Source organism: Acinonyx jubatus, chromosome C1, assembly GCF_027475565.1.
Source record: "Acinonyx jubatus isolate Ajub_Pintada_27869175 chromosome C1, VMU_Ajub_asm_v1.0, whole genome shotgun sequence".
NCBI lineage: Eukaryota > Metazoa > Chordata > Mammalia > Carnivora > Felidae > Acinonyx > Acinonyx jubatus.
This window is the reverse complement of record NC_069381.1, coordinates 15,768,361-15,789,486: the sequence shown is the minus strand read 5'-3', so window position 1 is coordinate 15,789,486 and position 21,126 is coordinate 15,768,361. Positions and strand designations below refer to the sequence as shown.

The following is a 21,126-nucleotide window of genomic DNA, read 5'->3' as shown; positions in this document are numbered from 1 at the left end:
AATCATTGAGCCACCCAGGTGCCCCTTTATGTATACATTTTTGATAAAAGGACTTGCTGGGTCATAGAAGTTTATTTACCTTATTAGATGATGCCAGAGACTGTTTTCCAAAATGGTCATACCACATTCTATTCTCATGAGTGCTCTGTGAGAGAATTCATTTGCTATATATCCTCACCATAATCATTTTAATTTTAGCCATTATGATGGATGTGTCATGACATCGAACTGTGGTTTTATTTTATTTTTTGATTCATTGAGAGAGAGAAGCGGGGCTTGTGTTTTACCTGAAGTGGGACAGAAGCTCACCCAAAGTGGGGCTCGAGCTCACTCAATGTGGGACTCGAGCTCTTGAACTCCCAAATGGAGTTTAGCCTGAGCTGAAGTCTGGTGCTTAACAAGTGAGCCACACCCAGGAGCCCTTAGTTTACTTTTTTAAAGTTAATTTTAGGGGTGCCTGGGTGGCTCACTTGGTTAAGCATCCGACTTCCCACTCAGGTCACGATCTCACAGTTTGTGAGTTCGAGTCTCCTGTTGGGTTCTGTGCTGATAGCTCAGAGCCTGGAGCCTGCTTCCGATTCTGTCTCCCCCTCTCTCTCTGCCCCTCCCCTGCTTATGCTCATGCTCTGTCTCTCTCTCAAGAATAAATAAACATTTTAAAAAATTTAAAAAATAAAGTTTATTTATTTTGTGAGAGGGAGAGACCTGGCAAGGGGCAGAGAGAGGGAGAGACAGATCGACTGAGCCAGCCAGACACCCAGGCCCCATTTTTCTATTTGGTTATTGTGTTGATTTGTAGTTCTTTATTTTGGATAAAATAAAGCTTTGTTGGGGTGTGTCTGGCTGGCACAGAGGAGCATGCAACTCTTGACCTCAGGGTCCTGAGTTTGAGTCCTATGTTGAGTGTAGAAAACACTTTAAAGAAAGCTTTGAATATATAGCAAAAATCTTCCACTCTTGCCTTTTTACACTTTAAAAAAAAAATCTTTTCATTTTTCAGAAATGTTTATTTTTGAGAGACAGCGAGAGAGAGCGCGCAAGTAGGGAAGGGGGGCCAGAAAGAAGGGAACAGAGGATCCAAAGCCGGTCTGCACCGACAGCAGAGCCTGATGCAGGGCTCAGACTCATGAACCATGAGATCATGACCTGAGCCAAAGTCGGAAGTCCACCACTGACCCAGCCAGGTGGCCTTACTTTGTTTTGTTTGTTTGTTTTAAGATTTTATTTTTAAGTAATCTCTGTCCCCAACCGGGGTCTTGAACTTAAAACCCTGAGATCAAAAGTCACATGCTCTAATGACCGAGCCACCCAGGTGCACCTACTTTTTACTGTCAGTAGTATTTTTTAATGAACAGAAGCACTAATTTCATCATAGCCCAGTTTATCAATATTTTTCTTTATGGTTGTTACTTTCTTGTGTGTATTTGGTTTAAGAACTCTTCACCTTCCCTTAGGTCCTAAAGGTATTATCTTTACTATCCTCTACAAGCTGTCTTCTGTTGTCTTTCAGAATGAGATCTAGGTCCACATGGCGTTGATAACTTATTTTATTCTTGTGATTAGGGAAGTAAGGGCCTGGAAGAATTTAAGGGTTTCCTGTTTTTGTGACCTTGGCAATGTAGAAGAGAGTTGAATAACTGTCAGTGGTAAATAGCTTTGATGATAGAAGAAGGTTTAGAAGGGGGGGGGAGGGAGAGAAGGAGAGAGGGAGAGAGAGGACATACATGGGGGGGAAATAAAAATTAGCTAAATGGGGCTTTCCTTTAAAAATCCTCTGTACCTCATGTCTTTCTTGGCTTCCAAGGCAATGATCTAATTATTAAGAAAAAGTTATTCTTATATTTGGGACAATCTTACAAAGAAATGAATAAAAGAAAAATTCCTATTTGATCTAAAATTCTTTCCTGTGTAATATTAAAAAAAAAACAACACTCTTTCAACTTTGTGTAATAAAACTAATTGAAATTTAGATTCCAAGATGGCACAAGATGTTTTTCTTGTGGCTTTATTTATTATATTTATTATATATTCTCCTATGTGCACTCCAATTTGACTACTGATGAGCTAAAGTGGAATGTAGTGACATTAGGCTTCTAAGGAGTCTGAGCTCGCTGGTGACTTGATGAAGTCATCAAAAATAAAAGCTAACCCCTCAGACAACAGGTTGTAATATTTTTGTATAATTCCTTCTGATTTTTTTACATGCACATAAAAAAATACCTTTATGTTGTATGTGCATTTGGAAAGGTATTTTTTTTTATTCTTATTTTTTAACATTTTATTTATTTTTGAGACAGGGAGAGACAGCATGAACAGGGGAGGGTCAGAGAGAGGGAGACACAGAATCTGAAACAGGCTCCAGGCTCTGAGCTGTCAGCCCAGAGCCTGACGCGGGGCTTGAACTCACGGACCGTGAGATCATGACCTGAGCTGAAGTCTGCTGCTTAACCGAGTGAGCCACCCAGGCGCCCCTGGAAAGGTATTTTTTAAGTTAGTACTAAGAATGTATCCACAGGATGTTACAGAGTTTATAAAAGTACTAATTTCTAATCACTGCATCATATTCCATTTTACATGCCCCAAAGTATTGAACTATTTTCCTATTGGGCATTTGTCTGCCTGCCTGCCTGCCTTTTACTGGCCTCCCCCACCCCTTCTTCTTTTGTTCAGGTCTTTTTTTGTTGTGCTCCTTCTGAGCATCCTTGTAAATAATTATTATCTACCTTTTTGATTATTTTCTTAGAAAAAAGTTGTAAACTTTACACGAACATTCTTAAGGCTTTTGAAATACATTATTATTGCAAGATTTGCTCCCGCTGTCTGTACAATACGTGAAATCCGTGTCTCTGTGTCCTTGACATCAACTGAGTATGAAATTTAAAAAATTTTTGCCAGTTTTATCAGTGAATGATGGTATCTTTTATGAGTGAAGTTGGAAGGTATTTTATTTAAGCATGAAGCCATTATTTCCCAAATCGTATAAAGCTTGAGAAATGTTTCAAATCCTCCTCCTTGGAGAACTGAGTTCCACTGTAGGAGGGAAAAAGAAAAAAATTCCAAGTCTTAAATAAGCCTATCCACACAGGGAAAGACTTTTGACTTGCTAGTTAGCACCTCCCTCCTACCTCCCAACATCTTTCCTTTAATACCAATTTGGTGGATATCCTATTAGAAAGGATTCACGTATTTCCCAGTAGGCTCACTTTTTAAATCCTTTTTGCTTGGTTAATCCCTTTCTCTAATAGAAATGTGAATTTCAGGCCAGGTGATTTAATATGCTAATTACAAGAGTTGGATATATTGATCATTTTTATGAGCTGCAGGTTTTGAATCTGGACTTAATGGGGCATAACTTGAGGTTTGGAAAAAGGAAGATATTTCACTTTTGCTAGGCGGCAGAACCTCAAAGGTTGATTGGATTCTTCAGCTTAAAAATATGTACTTAACATTTTTTAAATGTCCAATAAACTAAAGGATTGCCAACACTTTACGATGGCGTCCATCCATGATATTTAACAAGTTTGGTGTTTAATTTTATTGACTTTGTCAGCTGCTTCTCATACTTCTTTTGCGTAAAACTTTGGCAGAAATCCTAGGAGAAGGGAAGGGGAGCATACATGTTAAGGGACCTGTTTGTGGCTGTTTTGTTTTTATGTCTGATTATATCTTGCATATCTAATACCTGAGACCTTGATACAATGAAGTTATGAAGAAAAACACTAGAATTTTCAATGACTAGAACCTAGAGTTCAGATCATCTTGTTTCTCCTTTATGTTCACTTCTTCAGGAAAATAGGTTCTTTAGTAACTTAACAAGTTTCCTTTTCTTTAAAAAAAATTTAAAAAAAAATTTTTTTTTTTACGTTTATTTCTTTTTGAGACAGAGAGACAGAGCATGAACGGGGGAGGGGCAGAGCAAGAGGGAGACACAGAATCTGAACCAGGCTCCAGGCTCTGAGCTGTCAGCACAGAGCCCGATGCGGGGTTTGAACTCGCGGACCGCAAGATCATGACCTGAGCCAAAGTCAGCCGCTTAACCGACTGAGCCACCCAGGCTCCCCTAAAAAAAATTTTTTTTTAATGTTTATTTATTTTTGAGAGAGAGAGAGAGAGAGCATGAGTTGGGGAGGGGCAGAGAGAGAGGGAGACACAGAATCCAAAGCAGGTTCCAGGCTCTTGAGCTGTCAGTACAGAGCTCGATGCGGGGCTCAAACCCACAGACCATGGGATCATGACCTGAGCTGAAGCCGGACGCTTAACTGACTGAGCCACCCAGGTGCCCCAACAAGTTTCCTTTTCAATGAAAACTTAAATAGTTAAGGGTGAAGAGTTGATAGTTATATGTTTTAAATAGGGAAATGATTTTTGTTTTTATTTGTATGTGTGTATGTATATATATATACATATATGAAAATTATTTTTAAAAAGTATGCATTGAGAACATGTATTCCCACCTCTGCTCCCATTTCTTTCACATCCTCTGTAAAAACAACTTTTATATTCTTTAAAAAATTTTTTTTTGAATGTTTATTATTTATTTTTGAGAGAGAGAGACAGAGTGCCAGCTGGGGAAGGGCAGAGAGAAGGAGACATAGAATTTGAAACAGGCTCCAGGCTCTGAGCTGTTAGCACAGAGCCCGATGCGAGGCTTGAACTCACGAATGGCGGGATCAGGACCTGAGCTGAATTAAGTAGGATGCTTAACTGAGAGAGCACCCAGGAACCCCTATGCTTTTTTTCTGTTTAATTTTTTTAATGTTTATATTTGAAAGAGAGAGAGAGAGACAGCACAAACAGGGGAGTGGCAGAGAGAGACAGAGACAGAATCCAAGGCAGGCTCTAGGCTCTGAGTTGTCAGCACAGAGCCCAACGCGGGCTCCAACCCATGGATCTTCATGAGATCATGACCTGAGTCACACCACCAGGCACCTCTTTTCTATTCTAAGTTTATTTTGAGAGAGAGCCTGTGAGGTGGAGCAGGGGAGGGGCCGAGAGAATTCCAGGCAGGCTGTTAGCTCCACACAGGGCTTAAATCCAGCAACCACCCATGAACCTCAAGATGATGCCCATGCATACGAGGGGCGGGGGTGCACTGAGAGAGAGAGAGGGAGAGAATCTTAAGCAGGCTCCACGCTGAGCGCCCAACACAGGGCTCGAAATCACAATGGTGAGATCATGACCTGAGCTGAAAGTCTGAGTCTGACTTTTTTTTTAAATTTTTTTTTTAACGTTTATTTATTTATTTTTTGAGACAGAGAGAGACAGAGCATGAACGGGGGAGGGGCAGAGAGAGAGGGAGACACAGAATTGGAAGCAGGCTCCAGGCTCTGAGCCATCAGCCCAGAGCCCGACGCGGGGCTCGAACTCACGGACCGCGAGATCGTGACCTGAGTTGAAGTCGGACGCTTAACCGACTGAGCCACTCAGGCGCCCCTGAGTCTGACTTTTAACTGATTGAGTCACCCTGGCACCCAAGGAACAACTTTTATTACTTTCTGCAAGCACATTTTCTTATTCCTCCCCTTTCTGACACAGTGTTGCATACTGCATACAGTGTTTTGTTTAGTTTTGTTTTTAATGTTTGTTTATTTTGTGAGAGAGAGAGACATGGAGACAGAATCCCAAGCAGGCTCTGCTCTGTCAGAGATCATAACCTGAGCCGAAATCAAGAGTCTGGTGCTGAACCAACTGAGCCACCCAGGCACCCCATTCCCATACACTGTTGTTTTATACCTGTAGACGTTTCTATGTCAGTAGTTAAAAGCTTCCTGGTTGGTTTTGTTTTTGAGAAGTCAAAAGCTTTAAAAAATTGAGGTAAAATTATATACATTGAAAGGTCCTGTTCATTTAGACTTTTTTCAGTAGATTTCATTTTTAGATTTTATATTTGGGTGCTGCTACTTGTTTTTTAGTTTGTTTTTTTAAGTAGGCTCCAAGCCCAATGTGGGGCTTGAACTCAAGATCTTACCCCAAGATGAAGAGACACCTGCTCCGCCCACTGAGCCAGTCAGGTGCCCCCTAGAATTTATTTTATGGAGTAGCTTTAGGGTCACAGCAAAATTGAGTACAAATCTGGAGGTTTCCCATGTACCTCTGAGCCCACATATGCATAGCCTTTCCCACTCTCGCACCCCCCACCAGAGGATTACATCTGTTAACAGTCTCCATTCACACATCATTATCATCCAGTATCTATAGTTTGTTTTTTGTTTTTAATTTAGGTTGATGTTCTTTTTCTCCTAAGAGGTTATTATTTATGTATAGTAACCTCTGTGCTCAAAGTGAGGCTGGAACTCATGACCCCAAGATCAAGAGTCACATGCTCTTACCCGATGACCAGTCAGGTGCCCTTTTTTTTTTTTTTTTTTGTTTTGTTTTAAGTTTTAATTTAAATCCCATTTAGTGTAATATTCGTTTCAGGTGTATAATATAGCGAAACAAGTGTGCTCCTTAATCCCTATCACCCATTCAACGCATCCCCCCACCCCCCTTCCCTCCTTTCTGGTAACCATCATAATGTTTATAGTTTACATTAGAGTTTGGATTCTGTGGGTTTGGACAAATGTATAATGACATATTCACCATTATAGTATCATATGGAATAATTCACTGGTTAAAAATCCTCTGCCCTGCCTATTCATCCTTCCACCCCTCCTAACATCCCCCCCCAACTATACTTTTTACTATTTCCATAGTTTTGTCTTTTTCAAAATGTAATATAATTAGAAATCGTACATGGCCTTTTCATATTGGCTTCTTTTTTAAAAATTTTTTAGTGTTTATTTTTGAGAGAGAGAGACAGAGTGTGAGTGGGGGAGGGGCAGAGAGACAGGGAGACACAGAATCTGAAAGCAGGCTCCAGGCTCTGAGCTGTCAGCGCAGAGCCCGATGTGGGGCTCGAACTCGGGAACCATGAGATCATGACCTGAGCCAAAGTCAGATACTTGACCCACTGAGCCACCCAAGCTCCCCACACATTGGCTTCTTTTGATTAGTAGTATGTATTTAAGCTCTTTTCATCACTTGGTAGCTCATTTCTTTTTAGTGCTGTATAATATTTCATGTTTGGATATACCATGTATGGTTTATCCGTTCTTTATCACCTACTTATCCTTTATCAACTATTTATTACCTACTTAAGGACTCCTTAGTTGCTTCCAGGTTTTGGCAAATAAGTGCATAGCTTCTTTGTAAACATTTGTGTGCAGGGTTTTGTGTGGACAAGTTTTCAGCTGCTTTGGATACATGCTTAGGAGCCCAATGAGCATGATTGTTGTATGGTATAAGAGTATGTTTAATTTTGTAAAACAAAACACCAGACTGTCTTCCAAAGTGGCTGTAACCACTTTGAATTCCCACCAGCAACGAGAGTTCCTGTTGCTCCAGTCTCACCATCATTTGTTATTATCAGAGTTCTGGATTTTGGCTATTCTAATAAGTGTGTGGTGGTATTTCATTGTGGTTTTAATTTGCATGTCCCTGATGACATATGATGTGGAACATCTTTTCATATGCTCATATCTTTGATGATGTGTCTGTTAAGGGCTTTGGCTCATTTTTAAACAATGAGGTTGTTTTTCTTATTTTTGAGTTTTAAGAGTTCTCTGTAGGGGTACCTGAGTGGCTCAGTGTGTTAATAAGCCTCTGTGTTAATAAGCTCAGGTCATGATCTTGCAGTTGGTGGGTTCGGGCCCCACTGCAGGCTGCTTGGGAGTCTGTGTCTCCCTCTCTCTCTGATGCGTGCGCGCGCTCTCCCTCTTTCTCTCTCAACCTAAAAAAAAAAAAAAAGGTTCTGTATATATTTTATTTATTTTTTAAAGTTCTTATTTTCAGAGAGAAAGCGCGAGTAGGGAGGGGGCAGTGAGAGAGGAGAAAGTGAGGACCTCAATGAGACTCTGAGCTGCCAGTCTGAGTCCAGTGCAGGGTTCGAACTCACAAACCCATGAGATCATGACCTGAGCTGAATTCAGATGCTCAACCGACTGAGACATACAGGTGCCCCTCTTTGTATATTTTAAAAGACAGCCCTTTATTAGTTGTCTTTTGCAAATATGTTTCTCCCAGTCTGAGGCTGGTCTTTTTATTCTCTTTACAGTGCCTTTCATAGCATAAATTTTAATTTTAATGAAGTCCAGTTTATCAGTTCTTATCTTCATGGATTGTGTAGTGTTGTATCGAAAAAATCATCACTAAATCCAAGATCATTTAGATTTTTCTCCTAAGTTATCTCTGAGGAGTTTTATTGTTTTGTGTTGTTTTATATTTAGGTCTGTGATCCATTTTGAGTGACTTTTTGTGAAGGGAGTTCACTAAGTTTTTATATGTAATCACCACCCAATCAATGTAGAGAACATTTCCATCATCCCAGAAAGTTCCTTCATACCCTCTTCCACTTAGTTCCCATCTCCCTCTAGGTAACCACTATTCTGATTTCTTTCTACATAGATTAGTTTTGTCTTTTCTTGAACTTTATATTAATGGACTGCTAACAGTCCATTATTTTTTTGTGTCTGGATTCTTTCGCTTTGCATCATGCTTTTGAGAATCATCTATGTTGCATGTATCAGTTTTTTGGGGGGAGGTGGACTGAGTAGTAGTCTGCGGTATGAATTTACCCTAATTTGTTTATTCTACTGATGGATATTTGGATCATTTACAGCTTGTAAATAAAAATTTCCTATTAGCTTTCATGTACAGTCTTTGGATATTTGTATTCATTTCTCTTATATATGGTTATATTTTATAGTACTGTATGGATTTTCCTTAGGTTATTCAACCAGTTCCCTGTAAATTGATACTGGGCTTATTTTCAGTCTTTTGCTGTTACTAACAATGTTTCATAATATAACATTTATTTATTTTTAATGTTTATTATTATTTTTTAATGTTTATTTATTTTTGAGAGAGAGGGAGACACAGAATCCGAAGCAGGCTGCAGGCTCCAAGCTGTTAGCACAGAACCTGACACGGGGCTTGAGCCCGTGAGCCCATGAGATCGTGACCTGAGCTGTAGTTGGAGGCTTAACCAACTGAACCACCCAGGCTCCCCAAGAAGACTTAATGACATTGTTTGGTTTTATTTTATTTTTTTAACAACTGCTAATCAATTTATTAAAAAGGTTGATTTAAGCATCTGCAATGGTGACTTCAGCCTTGACTCTCAGCTTCAATACTGATGGAAGTAATCTGCTTACCAATCTTAGAAGGACTGTGCAAATCAATGAGTCACTTGTGGATCCTCATCTGAAAACGAGCCCATGCCTTAGAACCCTCACCACAAGGAGTTTTTTGGTAGTGATTCTCATAGTCTTGGTAGGCTTCCCAACTGGTCCTTTCACTTTGAGACTCTTCCTTTGTGCCTCTGATCAAGTCATTCTCATTGAGGGAATCCCCACCTCTGGTTCCACCAGTGTCTTCCTGGTGTATTTAAAAGCCCTGACTGCAGCAAGGTTTCCTGATCCCAACGCAGGGCTTGATCTCACAAACCATCAGATCATGACCTCAACCAAAATCAAGTCAGAGGCTCAACAAACTGAGTCACCCAGGAGCCCCTTAAAGAGTGTTATTGACATTGTTTTGTTTTTCTTAAAAAAAATTTTTTTTAATGTTTATTTTATTTTTGAGAGAGAGAGAGAGAGAGAGAGAGAGAGAGAGAGAGAATGAGTGGGGGAGGGGCAGAGAGAGAGGGAGACACAATCTGAAGCAGGCTCCAGGTTCTGAGCTAGTCGGCATAGAGCCTGATGTGGGGCTCAAACTCACAAACTGTGAGATCATGACCTGAGCCGAAGTTGGGGACACTTAACGGACTGAGCCACGCGCCCCTGTTTTTCTTTTTTAAATGCTTATTTATTTAAGCACCTGAGACACAGCACAGGTGGGGGAGGGGCAGAGAGAGAGAGACAGACAGACAGACAGACAGACAGACAGACACAGAATCCGAAACAGGCTCCAGGCTCTGAGCTGTCAGCACAGAGCCTGACGCGGGGCTCAAACCCATGAACTGTGAGATCCTGACCTGAAGTCGGACACTCACCCGAGAGCCACCCAGGTGCCCCTGACATTATTTTAATAGTTAACTTGCTTTGGGGATTTTTTTTTAACCTGACCTGAGAATTGGAAAACTTTAGATGGGCGTGCTTATTTTAACACTGCCAATGTTTCCGAGCAGGTTGGGTCTTAGAAGGGTGGATGAAAAGATCCAACCTTGGAATCCCCTCAAAGAAGAAGGCTGCTGTAGGGCCAGTCACCCTGCCTCAGAATGGTAACTGCACATTGTGAAACATGGTTAGCCAGGATCCTGATGCCTCACCTGTCCCAAAGGCTACGTGCTGATGTTCTTTTGGATCCTTTTGGGCAGAATGCAGAATTTCAGATGAAATCAGGTTGTTGGATGAATGAACATTTTATGAATTTCTAGATGTATTTTCAAGGCATCTATTTTTTTGTGATTTCCATCCTTTAAAGAACATTTTTTAAAATGTCATTTCCACCCTTTAAAAAACATTTTTTTAAAAAAATGTTTTATGTATTTTTGAGAGAGTGCAAGCGGGGGAAGGGCAGAGAGAGGGGGGGTGGGGACAGAGGATCTGAAGCTGGCTCTGGGCTGACAGCAGAGAGCCCCAACTCAGGGGCTCGAACTCCCCACTTGAACTTCGAACTCCTGAACTGTGAGATCATGACCTGAGCTGAAGGTGATGTTTGGCTGACTCAGCCACCCAGGTGCACCAAAAAAATATTTTAAATGGAACCACATACATAAAAACCTGACTTCTTTTTCCCCCTCACTCACCACAAAAGTGATAATTAGTAAGTGCTGTTGATTTGAACTTGGTGCCAGCGGCATCTTCTCCCTGTACCGGCATCTTCTGATCCTCATTTCTTGTCTCTTCTAACAGCATCCCTTTTAAATTTCACTGTCGTTCCCCTCCCCACCCCCCCAACACACACACAAACAAGAAGAGCCAGGATTTATTCTTTGAAAAATCTCCCATTAAAAAAAAAAAAAAAACCCTTAGAGGCTTAAAACTTGTCTTATTAAGAAGCAGGAGGAGCTTTATAAGAATGGCATTTATTGAAAAAGCAAAACTTGTGGAATCTTCAGGTGATTCTTATAAGGCACTCTGGTAGAGAAGCACAACTAGAGGCTCTTTCTAAAGTGCAAATCCGATTATTTTTCTTTTAAATACCTTATGCTGGCTTGTTGTTGTTGTTGTTGTTGTTGTTGCTGCTGCTTCTTGGATGAAGTCCAAGCTCTTATCTGTTCTGTGAGCTGATGTGGCCCCTGACTTCCCTGCAAAGACTCCAGCTGTGCTGAGCTGGAAGGCCTCCTCCCCTCTGTAGCTTGGTGGAGCTGGGCGGGCTGCATTGATTTCCTCCTGCTTGATTCTCCAGTCTTCCATCTCCATTTGCTCCCCTCTGCCTGGAATGCTCTGGAGTTTTCCCTCCCCCATGGAGTGAGTTCCTGAGCACCCTTGGAGACTCTCACCTCCACAGCACTGTGCCTCCCTTCCTGTGAGATCTCTGCTGTGGAGTCCAGAGTCTGTGCTTCATGCCATCACTGCATTAATGTCTCTGGAGTTATCCTTTTACTTGCCCGTCACCTCATGTGCTGCGAGCCCGTCTTTGATGCCTAGGACCTTGTCATTCCTTTCAGTATCCTCAGGTCCTGTAATTATCTGGGCATCTCTGTGTGACAGAAAGTGTCACCTTTGAAGTCTAGTTGCTTTTATAAGATGGTAGGTTTGGGTTACACAAAATGATACTGTTTACTGTTATGTGCGTGTTGTGATCTGTCTAGTGGACATGTATTGATTGATAGCAGTGTTGATAGTAGGCACCCTGAAGCTTTTTATATGTGTGTGTGTGTGTATAAACATATATATATGAACACTTAATGCTATAAATTCCCCTCTAAGCACTTAATTTAGTTCCATCTCAACTTCTGGTATGCTTTATTCAATTCAAAGTATTTTCTTATTTTCCTTGTGATTTCTTCTCTTTTCAAAAGCTTTCTTTTGTGAAAAATATATAAGGAACATCACGCCCTCCCCATTAGAAAAATTAGAGTCATAATGGGGCATCTAGGTGGTTTAGTCAGTTAAGCGTCCAGCTCTTGATTTCTGCTCAGGTTATGATCTCATGGTTTGTGAATTTGATCCCTGCATTGGGCTCTGTGCTGATGGCAAGGAAGGAGCCTGCTTGGGATTCCTGTCTCCCTCTCTCTCTCTGCCCCTCCCCTGCTCACTCTTTCTCTCTCTCTTTCTCAAAAGTAAATAAATACAGAGAAAAATTAGAGTCATAATGGATAACTTTGTATCCTGTTTATTGAGAATTCTGTTTGAGCATGGTCACATGTCATTAAAGTATTGCTTGAAAAGAGTTTTAATGGCTGCATAATACTCCATGTCACTACCACAGTTCAACATCGTCCCTGTGGTTGGGCCAGTAGCTTGTTTCTAAACAGTTTTCTGGTATAAGCAACTCTGATTTTCCTGTGGTTGGGCAGGTAGCTTGTTGCTAAGTAGTGATGATAATCTTTGAAAGTATTTGTTGACATCTGTGTGTGCTTAGGATACGATCTGGTGGTTCTGAGTCAAAGTACCAGTCAGTCTTTATAATAATATATATAAACATAATATACATATAGTCAAGTTGCTTTTCAGAAAAAGGCTGCATTAGGCAAAGCTTCAGTGTAGTCAGATTTTCACCAGGAGCAGGAAAGTTGGCATGCTGTCCTTCCTTCATTGACTTATGCCTGGGCCATCTGTGACATGATGTCCTAAGAGCTAAGAAGCAAAGATGATGAGAAAAACAAAGCAGTAATCCTTTTAATGACCATTCACAGGGACTGAGAGCTCCACCCCGTTTCCCATTCAAGCAGTGAATTTTCTTCCAAGTATATAGCAACTATGAAATCATTGGCTATAAATTTTTGTTCGTTGTGTTGGAAGATACTCTTAAATGGCAGATCCTTGGAGATCTGTCGGAACAGCTGAAACTTCATCTCTTACCTGTGGCCAGTATCGAAGGAACTAGACATATGTAGCCTATTGTTTTTCCACTCTGCAGCCGAGCAGGTTTTGATCTGCGGAAAATTGATTTCCTTCTTCACAGTTTTGGGCACTGTGCAGACATCTCTGTTCCCTTCTTACCCTCGCTGTCTACGTGGTCCCCAAGTCCTGTTGATTCTCTCGCATCGATAAACTTGAATTCAGCTTTCCTGCGTTCCTGTTGCCACTAAACTGGTTTAGGACTTGATCCTCCATTAGGATTGCTGCCGAGGTGTTCTGCTGGCTTAAAATCACAGCAAGTCATGTCACAGCTGCTTAGCGAGTCAAACCAAACGTTTTGGAACCTATCCCCCGTCTACCACTTCAGCCACTTGGTGTCTTTCTGTCACACGGTTCTGGAGAAAGTAGCTATTGGGATTCATCGTTATGTTTCGTTGTCACAGTGTTGTTGCATATTCTGTGGACCTGTGCACAGGGGTAGAATTCTTGAAACAAAATGTTGGTGTCATTTAATATTTGAGACATTTTCTCAAGTTTTCCCAAAAGAGTTGTGTTTGAGCTCCCGTTGCACAGCGGCTTGTGCTTGATACTGGTTCATCGTTGGGAAATTTTTGCTAATTGGGTAAGAGAAGACATCTTTCATGGCTGTTTTAAGTTTGCATTTCTCTGGATTTGAGTATTTTCTCCTGTGTTTGTTAACTAGCTTTATAAGAAAGTTTAGAGAAAGAGAGACAACCGTTTTTAAGAATTAGGTCTGTCAGAGACTGAAGTGGCTTTTAGAATGGTAATAACAGGAATAGCTTTATTTAGTTAGTTCATATTTGTTAGCACTCCTAGACACAGGTGAAAGAGCCTTGAAACTAGCTAGCCAGAAGGAAAATGACTAGCGAGGGCTTCTGTCTGTTAATTCAGGGAAATTTGGACAAATCACAGATAAGGCAGGGAGCCTTTTCACGAACCACCTGTTTCTGCTTCTCAGACAAATCAGCATGTTGGTTCCTTCCTAGGCAGCCAAGCTTTCCAGGTCCCATGCCATCCAGAAGTCTCTTGCTACCTCAGAGGGACGAATGTTTCTCCCCCTGTTCCTCACTTTTCCATTTGAAACATCTTGTGGGATTTTTGTGTTTCAGTGATGGATCGGAGCTGCATCTCAGCAGCTCTTGCTAGTGTAGCCGGGGTGCCTGAGCCTCTGGCTCCCGGGGTCCCACACGGACCAGGTTTGCCAGCTCACTGACAAACTCCAAAGGCAGAGACGCGAGTGGTGGTAAAACAAGAAAGGAATTTATTTCTGTTGACACCCTAGACTGGCATCTCCCAAGACTGTCTCCCAAGTGCCAAAAATACTTCCAGGTTTATGTAAGGAAAATGTGAGGCAAAGGCTGGTGGGTACATGCAGGGAAGCAGTGAAGGCCATTGTCCTGGGTGGGGTCTTGCTGGCTCTTGGCCGTTCTTATTGCTTGGGGTGGGTGGGGGAATGGCTCACGTCAGGGAACCTTTTGTCTGAGTTCAGAGATAAACTGGAAAGAAGAATTTAATCAGAAAGTTCAAGGTCAAAATGGTGATCATTCAGGTCCTTTCACTAGAACTACTACATGTCCCAAGGAACAGTTTGTTCTCAGAAAAAAAGGCCTTATAGGGCAGCGGTAGATGAAGAAACTTGGCACATGCAGTTATACAGTAATAGATATCAGCCATACAAACACAAGTAATCTCTTTAATCTCTAGACCCAACCTGGGGCACGAACTCATGACCCTGAGGTCAGGAGTCTCATGCTGTACCAACTGAGCCAGCCAGGTGCCCCCACAAACCTATTCTTAAGCCAGCTGATGTAGAAGTAAATGAGATGGGAGAGTAGGAAAGAACCAGGTTGACTGTTTTCTCATGCTGGGTTTTTGTGATTTGGTTCTCTGATCACCCTGGAGACAGAAGGAAGGATTTCTGAAGTTAGTTATAAGGTTTGTAGAAGTTTATATTCAGAGAAAGTGAGTGGCATCACCCTGATTAAATCAGGGCTACTTGTGACCTTGAAAAGGTTACTTGATTTCTAAGCCAGCTTTAGCAAATCCTGCTTTCTAGGGCCAAGTAAGTAATATAAATGGGTCAAACTGGCTAGGGTGTTTACACAGTAGTAAACCAGTCTTTCCTGGAAAACATGTGTGCCTGTCTCCTCTATCTTGAGACACTCAGCCTTCTTGATCTCTTTTTACACTTTGATAGAAACAGGTATGCAAAAATATTTTTCTGCTATAAGAAAATTGGTACACATGTGATGATAAATGCTACGTGACCCCGTGGCCTACTCTTCCCGTGGATAAAATGAACTTCCAGGGCATTGGAGACTGAATGGAGAGATTTCATCTGTAGGCATTCTAGCCTCTGATATTGGTATTCTGTTGTGCTGCTTAGGGTGGCTTGGGAGTAATCGCTTGTAATTAGAAATGGTTTTACCATTTATGCTTTTTAAGTAGATTCTCCACTTCTCCAAACAAGACAACAAACAAACCCAGAAAAGCCCCCACAAGACTGGGTTCATGGAGAAATGCGTAGCCCCTATTTGGAAATCTTTATAATCTGTTAGCTTAACTGCTTTTATTACTGCAAAGCGCTGCCATTGGCTTTTTGAGTTCTTACCTGCAGGTGTGGCCCTAGGGGCCCATAAGCCATAGGTTCTGCCTGGGGCTGGTGCTTCATCACTGCTTCAGCTCATCTATGGTGATGGTGTTCTAGCTGATTGAACGCTTTGTCAGTAATACCTAGCCAGCAATTAATTTAAGAAGATGTGTACAAACAAAAAAAACAATACCAACACTCTAGGGCCAAATAATGCAAGTTGCTTTCAACTTCTCACATCTGTTTTGAAAGTTTTTTCAAAGTTCAACCCTATTTCATCTAATTTTCAGGCTGCAGCAAGGACCCAACTTTGGACCAGGTTGAAGAGTACAAGATTGCCTGTGGCGGGGAGGGGGGGCGGGCATTGAGGACAAGGATAGACTCTACTTTTTTTTTTTTTAAGTTTATTTATTTTGAGAGAGACTGCATGCACACATGTGTAAACCAGGGGAGAGGGGCAGAGAAAGAGGGAGAGAGAATCCTAAGCAGGCTCTGTGCTGTCAGCGCAGAGCTCAGACGTGGGGCTCAATCTCATGAACCATGAGATTATGACCTCAACCAGGGCACCCCTCTCCTCCATCATTCTTTTAGTACATCCCTACTTCTGGCTCACAGCAAGATGTTCCACATTCCTCTTGTACTCTCTGTCCAGACTTGGAATCAGTCATTTCTCCAAGGAGCCGTGGGGAAGACTTAGAAATCAAGACCTGGTTGCTAGGAGTCTCACATTATTGCTTCTACACCCTCAGCTGACAAAAGGCCATGTAGTTGGCCTGCCCAATTACATTTCAGATAAGACAACAAATGTTTTTTAATTTAAACATGTCATTTATCTGAAATTCAAATAACTACTGTTCTGTAGTTTATCTGGCAACCTTAATCTTCCTCAAGTTTACACTTATTATTCCTGATCCAGTACTGCAGGGTTCATTTTATTCTTCCTCCCTTTTCTTATTTGTAACTTTTCAAAACTTGGTTTCCTTTATCCCCAGTATATTTACTTATTTATTCAAATAGAGAATATATGGAAAGTAGTTTTAGAATTGTTAACGTCTCTGTGAAAAGGAAGTCATTAAGATTTGGTATTTGTTCCTTTTTAGCCTGAAGACACCACTAAATGAGCTTGCTAATGAATGACCTTATTCAAGTTACTTGGGTTAGTTCCCCCTTCCCTTCATTGTGGATTTTATTTAGTTGGAATGTGTTTATGTTGGATTTAGGGTTCTCCCCATCCTTACTGATTTCTGTGTGTAACCCACACACAGCCCCCCAGTTCAGCAGTGTATTATAGAACAGTATGTTCAGAAAAGTGTCACATACCCCGCCATTTTTGTTTACCCTAAACCCACTCATATTCAGTAGCTAACCACTTTTATTAGTCTCTGGTTTATCCTTTTTGTATTTTTTTGTTCAAATAGATACATGTATATTTTCTTATTTCCCTATCTTTCTTACACAAGAAAGTGAATTATATAGGTACTGTTTTGCACACTGCTTTCTTTACTCGCTAATATATCCTGGAAATTACTCCACATCCGTTCACAGAGGTTTGTTATGTGTTTTTCATTTTACAGTTGAATAGTACTCCATTGTGCAGATGTACAGTATCCCCTACGTTTGGCCATTTGGGTTCCCAGTATTTCACAAACAGTGCTATAATGAATACCTGAGGTGGTGTTTGTGCTGGGTTTTCTTGCACTGTTGGGGCTGTATCTTCAGGGTGAATTCTTAGAAATGAATTACTAGGTCAAAAGGTAGCTATATGTATAGTTTTGTCAGATTGCAAAATTCCTCTCCCTCAAAGTCCTACTACCAGTTTGTATTTCTCAGCAGTAAAGGAGTTCTGTTTCAGCCTTACAAATTGAGTGTGGGGTTTATACCTTCTAAGTTTTCGTAATTTTTATAGAGGAGAGATATGATAAAATACTGTATAGCATTATAGTTTTAATCTGCATGTGTAATATGGAGCTGTGACATTTCTTAATTAAAAATAATATATTTATTTATTTTTTTTTTTCTGTTAGACGAAACTGCAAAGGAAATCCGAATTGCTTGGTTGGGATTGGTGAGCATATTTGGTTAGGAGAAATAGATGAAAATAGTTTCCATAACATTGATGATCCCAACTGTGAGAGGAGAAAAAAGGTAAGCCATCATTTTTTAAGTTATTGCTATGTGGTATCCCTCTGGGTTTTTGTTGTTTTGTTTTGCATCTATGATCAGAAACTATAACGGACTTTGTGGGAGCCTGTGCAGCTTTAAGATGTAATGGAACTTAAAATCCTATAACTGCTTGAATTGCAACAGTTCTTATTGGTAGTAATACTTTAAAACAGGTGGCTATGTAATCCAGCAAGTCTTAAATGATAGTTTTAGTTTAAATGCTGATTCTTTGTTTGCTTTAATATTGTATATTTCATTTCAAACTCATTTTTAAGCCTCTTTGAAGGAAGTGGTAAATCCAGGGAACAAACTCACATAATGATTCTACCTCGCTTTTCTTGGGTTCATTGTGTTAGATATTACAGTGTAGCAGATAGTTTTACTTTTTTAAAAATACCCATTAATGTTTTCTAAACCCTAAAGCCCGGCGTTCACAAAATAGTCAGCTGTATGGATACTTTGTTAAGAATGAATCTTCTTAAGTTCAGGAATTCTCAGTCTTAGAAGAAGTTGTAATCAACTCTCCTTGTTCCACTTCTCCCAGATCTATAGGATTTCTGGAAGTTTAACTTCCTAAACGTTTTACTCCTAAATGTTGACAGTTTAGGAATAGAGCAAATGAACAGCCTATGTACACGTGTTCAGAACAGACCTGTCCTTGAGCCCACCACTTTAATTTTAGATTGAAGGGGCCAAAGAAGACCAGAAGACTGGAGATGAGCTGTCCTAAGTCTTTTCCACTCCAGTAGCCACCCCAAATGTGTCTTTCATGAAATTATGTCCTCGCCCTGGCCAAGAGAGCTTTATGGTGGTTATACCATGTTGACCTGGGTAGTTTTAGCAAATTTTTAATCTGAAATTAAATAGTTCCTCTTATAATTTTTGTGTGTGTGAAGGGAAATTGACTCTATGATTATAAATTTTGCATTTTTGTAGAACTCATTTGTGGGCCTCACTAACCTTGGAGCTACTTGTTATGTCAACACGTTTCTTCAAGTGTGGTTTCTCAACTTGGAGCTTCGGCAGGCACTATACTTATGTCCAAGTACCTGTAGCGACTATGTGATGGGAGATAGTATCCAAGAGGAGAAAGGTTAGTGGGGCGCATGAGGGGAGGGCTCACTTCGCAGCATATTGCCAGCCAGAAAACCTTCCAAATGCAAGGAACTAACTTCTTAGTGCTCCGTATGTGCCGGGTGTGGTGGTATGTCCATAAACATTGTCAGGATTCAAAATAGTTTTCACTTTTCCTGTAAATTTGTTAATGGTGCACTGAAATTGTTCATATCCAAGTGAAGGAAATACATTTGATTGTTATTATATAGCTTACATCAATAATTGCTCTAGGTAATACACTGTGATTGTAGTTCATTAATTTTTAGGGATTGATGGAAATCAGTCAGTAAAGCAGACAAGATTACTCTCTTTAGTTTGAGAGATTTAGTATTTCATTGTGACCACAGTCTTTTGTCCTGATTCCCAAATAGGCTGACTTAGATGATACCCCTAAGATTGCCGTTAAATTCACTAACCTTGGCAAAATGAATTACCATTAGCAACTACTCACATTGGAAATTTAGAATCAGTTTTGTTTGTGTTTTACACAGGATCAGTTTCAAACTGTTTCTACTGGAATTATTTTATTTCATGAATAGCGTGTCGATTATTATTCTTGATTGATATGACTTTCTATTAGAGATTATTCTTTTTGAGAGGGAACTTTTCATGGAACAAATCAGATTTTTCTCTTTCTCAAAGCTGGGGGATGGAAGAAAATCACATAGGTCTGGGAGCTCTAAGTTGGGAACTTTGACTTTTGCTCCCATCTACATCCTGTGCCATGTTTTGGATGCTCTTGGTTGGGCACATGGCTCATGTCTTTGGCTCTGAGAGAGAAAAAATAGGATTTATGAGCCCCACCACTTCTGACAGCCCCATCAGATAACAGTAACACTTTAGAGTCTCCGTCTTTGTTAATTGTAATTTGTGCTTCAAAACACAGTGCTTAAGGGGTGCCTGGCTGGCCCAGTCCATAGACCATGAGGCTCTTGATCTTGGGGTCCTTCACGAGTTCGACCTCCATGTTGGGCATGGAGCCTACTTAAAACAACCCCCTGCCCCAAAACATAGTGCTTAAAACTCTTTGGATTATTTCTCCAAAGCTTTATTTTCATAGTTCTGAATATTTAAATCTAGATTAATAGTATACTGGGTGTTTTATTTTATTTTTTATTTTTTTTAAGTTTATTTTTGAGAGAGAGAGGGAGGGAGAGAGAGAGAGATATCATGAGTTGGGGGAGGGGCAGAGAGAGAGGGAGACAGAAAATCTGAAGCAAGCTCCAGACTCGGAGCTGTCAGCCCAGAACCTGATGCAGGGCTCAAACCAACAAACCATGAGATCATGACCTGAGCCGAAGTCAGATGCTTAACCAACTGAGCCACCATGCACCCCAGGATATTGAGTGTTTAATAATGTATGGGACATCTGGGTGGCTTAGTCGGTTAAGCGTCCAACTCTTGATTTTTGCTCAGGTCATGATCTTATGGTTCATTAGATCGAGCCCTGCCTCTGCTCTGTTCTGACAGCACACAGACCCTGCTTAGGATTCTCTCTCTCTCCCTATTTTTCTGCCCGCCCCCCCCCCCCCCCCGTGTTGTGTGTGTGTGCTCTTCTCTCTCAAAATAAATAAATTAAAAAAAAAATAGGAATGTATGCAAAGGATGAGTAATGTTAAATGGATCCTTTTTGATAGCATTAGTTTGCCAAAATATAAATTTACCAGTGAGAGGTCAGTTAAATAACAAATGAAAACTAAATTTCTGTTTTATAAAATGATGTGTCATGGCCTTTAATGTGGCTTCAATGTGTATCTTCAAAAAAAAAAAAAATTTTTTTTTTTTTAAATTTCTAAGCACAGGAATTTTTATTTCACCAAAGTGTTCCCTGACCTTGTTTTCTGATAAGAGTGTACATTTGTGGTACTATCCTAGCTGATACAGTGCAGTGGAGTGCAAAGGCTTTACTTTGGAAATGATGGGATCTGGGTTCTGCTACCAACTCAGCCATTCCCTCATTTTACAGATAAGAAAGCCAGCAGAGTATGAGTTATTTATGGAGTTATACAGATGGAGTACCTAACCTATAAAATAGGAGAGTTGGAGTATACACACAACTTTTAACAGCCTTCAAAGCATTTGCACCCCAGGCACCCCAGGAAGTGAGATTTTTATCTTTGTTTTACAAATGAAACATTGACTTCCTGAGAGTCACAAGTGGTAGTAAAGAGATAAATTATTCAGAGTCCAAAATAAAAGAAAGTACACAATAATTTGAATAGGGAA

General features: G+C 40.6%; 1 protein-coding gene and 1 long non-coding RNA gene across 10 annotated transcripts in view; both read left to right on the top strand.

The window, feature by feature from the left end:
- The window catches only part of LOC128312894 (uncharacterized), a 112,208-nt gene that overhangs the window by 30,091 nt on the left and 60,991 nt on the right, over nt 1-21,126 (top strand). The gene's annotated exons all lie outside the window — the stretch shown is intronic.
- Nucleotides 1-21,126, top strand: part of USP48 (ubiquitin specific peptidase 48) — an 89,712-nt gene that overhangs the window by 9,156 nt on the left and 59,430 nt on the right. For all 9 annotated transcript variants that reach the window (XM_053208601.1, XM_053208598.1, XM_053208597.1 and 6 more), the window contains 2 exons: nt 17,646-17,766; nt 18,721-18,877. In XM_053208601.1, coding sequence (XP_053064576.1) covers nt 17,646-17,766; nt 18,721-18,877 — 278 coding nt within the window. The remainder of the gene's footprint in view (nt 1-17,645; nt 17,767-18,720; nt 18,878-21,126) is intronic.